Genomic DNA, 9,632 nt, shown 5'->3' on the forward strand with positions numbered 1-9,632 from the left:
TTAATCGCCAGCTTCCGTTTATAGTACGCTCGGATAAGAGGCAGATACTAAATCATCTCTATGCAAATTCCGAAGGCCGTTCATCTTGCCCGTTCGTTTCCTTTCGTTCCGTTCCCCGTTCGATTTTCCGCGGATTGAAATTCAGCCTTGCGCGATCCAAGTGTAAATATCCGATAAAATATTCTATCAACTGTAATGAGTAAATTGAACGTTGCGCTTGTCGAGTGCCACTCGACAACGAGGTTAACACTGAAACGAGTGCGAATTACGAATTCCCTCGTATGTAACGCGGAACGGGAAATTTCCATACGAATTTACAAGAAAATCAATTTAGGGAACGAGCTCCGCTGTTGCTTCGTACCGATCATCGTATACCACCCTCCAAGAATCGTCGCATTTAAAAAAGAATCCTCGCTCTCGGTTTTTATTTAACCCACCCCCTACTAAACAGATACAATCAGTATAAGTATTCGTAGCTGCTATGTCTACCGAAGAAATTCGTCAAAATTAAATGATTGGCTCGACGATTCCAAATAAACTTTTCGTTATAAATATTAGGTCTACCGGGAACTTCTGTCCATTCCAGTCACAACAAGTTTCATATTCGTGAAAAATGATACATAAATTGCAATCACGCTGGCAAGATGTCACAAATAATGATAAAAATTATATTATTCAATAAAATTTATTCAAGGTATGAGACATTTATTATTATGTGTTATTTTAAAAACGGAGAGAACTTTCTGGTAGACCTAGTATACAGGGTGTTCCAAAAATGTTCCCAATGGGTCGCTCAACGAAATCTTACGGTCTCCAGATTTTAATATATCATACGATATTTAATACTTTCTTCAATATTCTCTTTTAATTTTGTTATTCCAAAAAAATGTAGTTTTAACGAAAAATAGGGTATATAATTCTTGTAACTATAACAAATAAAATTGTACAACTTATTGCGCAACTTTAATTTCATATTTTTGTATGTTTTTAAACAAATGCTCAAACTATATTCTTTCATATGTGTATATATCATTACCTGAACGATAAATCACCACAAAATATTCACGTATTGTTTATTTTATATTGTTTGGGTTGCGCGAAAAATCGCAATCATAAATGGTGTCGCGAATGAAAAAAGTTCGAGAAGCCCTGAATTAGACACAGACACAGACACAGAGGGTACGAATACTTATAGGACCGACTGTACATCATCCGGTATTTACCTCAGGATTCTTGCTGAGGTAGTCCAGGTGTTCGTCGGTGGTGTACCACCCCATGAAGATGGGGATGAAGCTGATGAGAGCTGGGAGAAGCCACGCGCCGCCCAGCATGCAGATGACGGTGACCCTCTTCATGATGGCCGCGTACTCTAGCGGCCTGACGATGGCGTAGTACCTGTCCACGCTAATGCAGCACAGGTGAAGTATGGACGCCGTGGAGAAGTACACGTCCAGGGAGCTCCAGAGATCGCACATGACCCGGCCGAAGACCCAGCGGCCGGATAGTTCCACGGAAGCGTTGAAGCTCATCGCGCAGACGGCCACGAGGAAGTCAGCCGCCGCCAGGCTGACCACGTAGCGATTGGTGGGCACGCGTAGCTTCCTGTGACGTCTCACGCTGGCGATCACCAACGCATTCCCTATCAGCGCCGTAACGATGATGCTGATTATCACCACGCCCTTTATCACCGTCCAGATCACGTTAGGCTGATGATAAGAGTCCCCTGAGGCGGTCACCGCTTCCAACGTGTCGCTCACGGTCGTGTTCAGCGACTCCGAGAAACGATCGATCCCCGTAGTAGCGCCGATCCTGCCCAACGATAGGTCCACGTCATCCTCCGGTGGCTCACTGACTTCCATTCCAGAAGGCACGGCCAGGGAGCATGTTAGACGCCGCAACACGGTTCAGGGTATAGTCTGTTGCTCCCGAAACGCGGATTTGAAGTTCCTGCAGCCGACGGGGAGGATCAAGCGCTGACGGTTCTGAGTGTCCACGTGCATGATGGCTCGGAGCCTCCGGATGCACCTGCGGTTACACTTCGGTTCGCTAGCTATCGGAGCTTTCCATAGCGGGATTTACATCCAGACGTCGGAGCTCGACGTAGTCAGTTCTAAGTCTAAATGAGCGTTTCTCTGTTTAACGGATTGTTGACCGGAAATTTCACATGGAAGCGACTTCGTGTCACCGGTTATTATTAGGTAATTGAATGTGGAATTAAAATATCTAAATAAATCCCAAATAAAGTTTAATCCTTTGTTTACTGAATTTTTCAAAATTTTGTAAGATCTAGCCGTCCATCTTGGTCTTATATCATCTTATAGAGTTGTCTGTAACAAGCTTCCAAAAGAAAAAAGCTTGTGCTATCCAACAATTTCGTAATTGAATGTCCAGCAAGGAGACAATGCGTACAAAAATTTTTTTACTAACAAAAATCACAACTCAGGCAATTTTTAATATATTTTCATAAAATTAATAACCTATAGTAATTCTATCTTAAAGTTGCGCTTGGGGTCATTTTGACCCCGGATGACCCCGAAGGGCTAAACTTCTACTTCTGGGTTTTCTGAAGAGGGCGGATAGTGGAGCAGTGAGTAGCGTAGCCGACTACCACGCCGCGAGATCCCGGGTTCGAATCCCGGCCGTCCCACTCCGGTTTTTCTTTCATGCTTGGATTAGAGTAGGTTAACAAAATATGGAAAGGTCTATATATGGCATAAGATAAGCAATGGACAAATAAAAAGACATTAAAAGAAAATAGAAATTGGAAACGAACAAACACAACAGTGGTGAAATATCGGACTACAGTTCCAATTCACCTTAAAATAAAAAACAAAGACAAAAAAAAAGCCCTGGGTTTCAAAAATTGAAGTAGATAATGCAAGTGCAAAGCACGAGTTTACTAGCGATCGGTCGACAACGTTTCAACGCGAATACACGAGTCAACTCGCGACAGATCGACAATGCGTTAAACCTGAGTGGAAAGAAAAGATTTTATAGAACGAAGCTAGAGACCGAAAGCCCGCTAAGTTCGCGCGTATCATCTTCCCCCGTCTACGAGGACACCATAACTAATTAAAGTTGGCAACGCGAAACTCTTGCGTAACTCATCGCCCGGTGAAGTCCCCGATCGAGTAAATTCTCACGTTTCTGAACCTATGCGGTCCACGTGCCGCGACATATATTATTAATATTAATCACCGCAGAGAGAAAAAACGTATTTCGCGATTCACGGGGGTAATTAAAAGTTGCGGCCGCATCAATCCTGAACTCCGAACAACGGAGACACTCCTTCCCGTTTATTTAAGGGGTAGTTTCGCGTAAACCGACGGACAAAAAGGGCAGCCGGTGTAAAAGGTGAACGCGCGCGCGACTCCAGGGGCAAACTTTCCACATAAACATCTCCCTGTCCCGGAGCGACAGAGCGTCCTTTAACATTAAAGTAAACACCGGCTGGAGTGGTAGGCGAGACGAGTCGTATGCATATTTAGCTTGCCCGAAAAAACCCAGTACTCTCAGGTATTTCAAGTAAAACGCAAACAGCAGCGAGCGGAGACATAATGCGTGCTCTCGTCCCACCTGGCGTTTACTGGCGGAATAAGCGTACCAAAGGTGAAACTCTATACCGACCAAGCTCCGAGCTGGTTTCTCTAATTTTTAATCGTCGCAGTGACACGAGGGTTCAAATCTTTGACGAGCGGAGCGACAGGGCAAATTGTTGATCGGCGTTGCGCAACTGGACAACAGATTAATTTGCAGTGATTGATCCGACGAGGTCGGGTGGTCCGACTTCCATGCCTGGGAGTGCACCGCTACAATCCAGTCATAGTTAGACGGTGGAATATATCGATAGTACTATTCCAGCCCAATCATCTATAGGCTAAGTCCTCATTTACATTATCGGTTTAAACGCAACACAACTCGCAGGCAATCGCTATCGATCGCCGACCGATTGCGTGTCCACTTTCAGCGATTATGATGCGATCGCTGCTCGTTTGATTCGGTTTCTGGAACGCGGTGAGTCTTGTAGCGTCTGGGAACGAGTGTCAGGGGCTCAACAGGTTATCCTAATTTCGTTCGACCGACGTGTGAATAAGAACAGACTGCGTTCGAGCGAGCATGGACGTTATGGGTTCCTCCAGGACATGGAAAAGACAGGCGTCCTGATGTTGGAATCTCTTGGAACAAGTTTCTAGTCATATACAGGGTGTCCCAGAATTAGTGTAAGAACCTCCTCTTTCAACAGTACCAGAAGAGCGAAATTAAAGGATATCGAACGGAGTATTTACTACTGTCCATGTACCGAAGTCTCCGAAGACAATCTTGTCGTTAGGCCAATTTTTCCATAACTGAATTACCTCGCCCACGTTTGACCGCCGCGAATACCGCTGCCAAGGTCCAACCTAATCCGTCCAAATGATTCTTCGCGACGTTCGTGAACGCGAAACGCTCCGTGCCAGGGCCGTTAACGGTCGGTTTCCTCTGAAATCCATCTTAAACGCGGGATAATCGATACGTAGCGGAGAAAGACTCTAATAAAACCTCAGAGATGGATTCAGCCTCGAAAACGAACAAGCGGACCTCGCGTTTTCTTCATTTTCTTGCTCTGTGTAGTAATTTTGGCCGGGGTTCTCGCGTTCGAGTGCTCCTCGGTTGGCCGGAGTGCTGGCACTGTCGATAAGTCTCGGGCAGAGCCCAAGGTCTAGATCGCTTCAACGGCAGCCGGCGTGTGCGAGATACACGCGGTCCAGAATTCGAAGGCGAGGGTTCAATGGGCGTAATTAATGGCACCCGAAACGCTCGTGGTTCCGGCGGAAACGCGAGCAGATACTGTCGACGGGAACGCCTGGGACTGGCCTGATTTCCTGTGGGCATATACGGTCGACGACAATGGGAAACGGTACATATTCGCCCTTTCACGGAGGAGCTTGCGTTATCATTACAATAAATTTTCTCTGCACAAAGAGCTGAATGAGAGGTTCGCGGCGACCTGTGTTGGCGCGATCCTTCTTTTCACGAGAATATAAAGGAAGTATTTTCGGTGGGAACGGATGATTTCTATTATAGAAAAAGGTGTACCTTTTTTTCCCCTGTTACTCTGCAACGAGGCTGATCGAACGTGATAATTGAGCCGTTCGTTGCACAAATCGATTAACTCCGTAAAAGAAATGGTTGAGAAGTGCGATCAAAATAGCCTCTGAAATAAATTATTTATTATTCAATTCAAAAATTATTCAAAGCAAAATTTGTTCGTCCAATGGTGTTAATCTTTATTATTCGGGAGTTATTATAAATAGAAAAATTTCCAAAAAAAAAAACTCGTCAAAGGGTTAACGGGCAACTTGATTTTTTTTTATTTGTCTCTTTAGGAAAGCACCCGCGTATCGTTAAGAGTGCGCGGTTGGTAATTCTACGTCGGTTTAATTTCGTACGAATACATGCCAAGTATGCAATGTACACGAACGTGTTAAAACACTGATTGTCACGTCATTCATGTATGACTGACAGTAATGTTTCGGTTACCGCGGCGCCATTTTTCATGGCACGACATTCGAATAAGGATAATGCTATCCGTAAATCTAACGGGTGTTTGTAATTATCGATTCCTGCAAAACCTTCCGATCGAGATGCTCGAAATGCATAAATTATGGATTAAAAAAGAAAACGGCGTCCTTCGTTTACGAGTATACCTTCGTTTATGAATATCCCTTCGTTTACGAAGGAGGTTATTTATCGAACAGGTCGTATAGGAAAGGTAATCTAAGAAAGAAGTTATTTAAGAAAAAGGTTATGTGCTCGCAGTATTCTCGTAATTGCAACAACGATAAATTTGCGGAAGTGGACCATTCCAAGAATTACTCGGCAAAGACATTAATAATTGCTCTTTAAACTTCTTCCACTGCTTCCAGATCTTTCGCTTCTCTTATTCTCGCCATGTTTGTTTACTCTTCTCGGTCTCGTAACCCGATGAAACGAGGTCTTGGCTATTCGAAGACCTCTTAATAAAATACCATAAAAACTTTATTTTTTCGCAACTTTATATTTTCGCTTTATTTTTAACACATTCACGCCGGCGCTGTTATTTGTACTTCTCACCACGGGGCGGCGCGGTGGTGCACGCCACCTGATGGACACGCGAGCGCGACCCACCGGTGGTACACGCCGCTCGATAGAACATATCCGCGCGACCCATCGGTGGTACACGCTGCCCGATGAGAAAATCAAGCGCGAGCCGACGTGAACGTTGGAAAATTCTGAAACAAATACATTTTCGTACCTTTTTTAATGAAGAATCGAACAGAACTTTGAAAAAATTCCAAACTTGAAGCGCTTTCGTGCTAGAACGAATACAACTCAGAGGTGAAATTTTCTGCCGCACCATGTATTAACGTTTCTCCGTCCGAAGGAATCATTACATTAAGACATCCCATCAACGATTTCTCCTTAACTTTCGTGGAACCGCCTCGTTCTATATTCACGATCGCGAGCATAATTTAAAGACATCCGCCAGCCCGTCGAAAGTTCAACGCTCGAACGTTGCGATTGGTTTCTGCTTCTATTTCAACGCATCACGGGAACCGCCAAACCGTCGCGCAACTGCGATGACTACTAAAGACTACTGATACTAAAGATGATTTTTGAGAAAATAAAGCGTTGCTTCGCCACCCCAGACGGGGCGCTATCGATGAATAACGATCGACGACACAGACGTATGTACGTTGCGTTCGACCTTGTTTCCGAGTTACAGTGCACCAAGTTTCGTCGTCGCGTCAACCTAGACGGCGAGCCATAACTAATTCTATTCCAACTGTTTACAAGCAGAGCTCGATAACTTACGTGCGACCTTGATGAATATTCTCTAAACATTACTCCGGAACGTACTCTGGATTCTTACTGGACCGCTCGTGTCAAGACCACGGATTCTAAAGCGTGTTTCTAAAGCTTGTTTCTATAGCTATCGTTGACGATATTGAGACCAAGTATCGAACAAAAATCAAGAGAACGATTTTTACGGAGGACAATGTCGTAGAGGACAAACGTTCGTATACATTTATTTCACTCTCTTCAAGTGATAAATTCATCCCTGAGGGGGGTTCCCGCATATTACACCTAGTATAAATCGTCAGGGGGGATCGAACGATTAACAGGGTCAAGTGTGCTGTAACTAGGTTTATAAGCTGGGGAGTGAAATGTCGGTCTTCTTCTAACACATCTGGGTGGCAATTGGTTACGCCATTAATGGTCTTCAACGAGACAGGTCAGTTACCATTCTGCGTACCGCCAATTCGTTGCATCGAGACGTATTGAAATCGTTGCTCGCGGGTAACCTCAAGTATCCCGAATTAGAAGGCCTAAAACAAACGTTTTTTCTTTTGGGGGGGGGGGGGGATTTGTTTAGGATGGAAGAAAATAATTAAATCTATCGAACTTTTAAAAATATCCAACCTCAGCCAAAGTTTACCCAAAAAACCAAATGAAATTTTTATCCTCATACATTTTTCTTTTAAGTGAACTAAGAAAAAGCAGACAATATTGTGAAATTTGAAATTGTTTCAATTTATTTTATCGCTTCAAAGTGATTTCTTTTTTCTTTTTTTTTTTAAATTCAAATTTGAAATAATTTAAAATTTCACAATTTTGTCTGATTTTTCTTAGTTCACTTAAGAGAAAAACGCATGAGAATACAAATTGCTTTGGTTCTTTGTTTTGTTTCAGACCAAAATTACGACCTGTATCTGGGTCGTCGGTAGGAGATTTTAATTATGGGGTGCTCTACAAATGCGAGTCGCAGTTTTAATAATATTCTTAATTTTAATATTTCTTGATGAAAATATTAATATAATGCGAAGTCTGTAAATGTCTTGTTCTCGTACTAATGCGATTTAATTTTTAGTGCTAACTTGGACTAAAATTAGTATTGAAAAAAAATCCTAATAATATAGTTTTCGAGGAAAACCGCAGGAACACCCTGTAGATCGGAAGAGAGATCCATCGCTTGCCACAATCAAAATTGACGAGTGCACCTGCGACGGCCTCGTACGAAATTGCGAAGGAAAGAACAAGCGCAAAGAAAAGAAAGGAAAATCCGCGTATAATCAGCCCAGTGTCGAGAGCCGAGGCTCGTAAATCGTTCCTCCACGTCAAGAAGAGACTGTCGCGAAACGTTACGTGCCAAGCTTCTCAGCGTTTCCTCGAACTGCGGAGAAACCTCTGCCGCGGCTCATATCGTGATTCAAATAGGAGTTAGACACTTGTTTCTCCTCTTATGCGGCATAACTCACGGCGGAATAGCGCCGCGGTGCTATCGGAGAAATTTCGAATCGAATAAAACTACGGACAGGCGATGCACCGAGAATTGCAAAAATTTCAATAAAAATCCAAAGCGGAATTTTAATAAAACGAAAAGTTGATATTTCCAATTTTTAAACGTATTTCATTTAAACAATTGCACGACGGTCTCGTCGATCTTTTCCTTTTCCCTTTCCATTTTTTCGCCGATTAAAGAAGCTGGATGGATCGGTCGATTAACACCCGATTAAATAATTAATAATGACCGGTGTGAGTCAACAACCAGTTTGAAATCCAAGCGATGCGCGGTAGAGATTCCAAACCAGTTAGACGAGAAATCGTTACGATAGACTCTCAGTCTGTTAGCTCGCAATAAAATGATGAGCTAAGCCGAGGATGGACCAACGATCAAGCCCGAAGCGCCGCCGGAACTTAAATCCCAGTCTCTCGACTCGGACAGGGTGAAACATGCGACCAACTAATTTCACGTGGACAGATAATTTCCCGGCGAGGCGGGTCGTCGCATTCGTGACATAAATATCGATCGATCAGCTGAAATAAAGTCAGCCTCACGCTCGATAAACACCACCGTTCGTCGCGTCCATTTTTCCAAACGTCCGGTTGCAATTTTTATCTTCGTTCGCTTATTTCTAGCGTTACGATTCGAAATCACCGAGATGATCCGCGTGCCTCTATTAATGTTTATGCATTTACGTTCAAGTGTGGTTACAAAACCGATAGAGGATAGAATTACGAGGTAAAATTAATTGGCGTTAAATGCTCCTCGTGCTCGTGTTAACGCTATGCATTTATGAGCGAGTGCAATTACACAACCATAAAAGATACAATTACAAAGCAAAGTTAAACGATACCAGGTGCTCCGAGTTACAGTATAACTATTATGCACTCGGGTGCTAATGCGGAAATAGATGCAAAGTGCGCCCGTAATTATATCGACGTATGTATAGATTTCATTATTAGAGAACTATCAGCCATTGGGAAACGAATTTCGGACTCGTTTTCAACGGAAGTCGTCTTCGAGGCCTTTCTTCGTTTCCTGGCGCCACAGCAGGCGTCGCACAGTGGTTCGAATGGCCAACACGGTGGCCAAACTTAGGAGTTATCGGATCTTTGTGAAATTTGGTATTTTTGAGTTATTTGCGACGAAAATTACGAATCTGATATCAGAATTGCAAAATGTATATTAAAAAATTATTAGATTTTCATGAAACATGATATTTATGACTTATTTCAGCAGCAAAATTCGAATTTCATATAAAATTTGCAAAATTCAAGATGGCGGATCCAATATGGCCGACATGTATATCAAAAAGTTATTAGATTTT

At 43.1% G+C, this 9,632-nt stretch overlaps 2 protein-coding genes across 4 annotated transcripts in view; both read right to left on the reverse strand.

Moving 5' to 3' along the window:
- LOC128880096 (octopamine receptor beta-1R-like) overlaps positions 1–9,632 on the reverse strand; it is a 50,331-nt gene that overhangs the window by 35,931 nt on the left and 4,768 nt on the right. The window contains exon 2 of the mRNA XM_054129800.1: positions 1,224–2,337. Coding sequence (XP_053985775.1) covers positions 1,224–1,859 — 636 coding nt within the window. The 5' untranslated portion in view covers positions 1,860–2,337. The remainder of the gene's footprint in view (positions 1–1,223; positions 2,338–9,632) is intronic.
- The window catches only part of LOC128880094 (octopamine receptor beta-3R-like), a 100,547-nt gene that overhangs the window by 23,149 nt on the left and 67,766 nt on the right, over positions 1–9,632 (reverse strand). The gene's annotated exons all lie outside the window — the stretch shown is intronic.

Source organism: Hylaeus volcanicus, chromosome 7 (assembly GCF_026283585.1).
Source record: "Hylaeus volcanicus isolate JK05 chromosome 7, UHH_iyHylVolc1.0_haploid, whole genome shotgun sequence".
Classification (NCBI taxonomy): domain Eukaryota; kingdom Metazoa; phylum Arthropoda; class Insecta; order Hymenoptera; family Colletidae; genus Hylaeus; species Hylaeus volcanicus.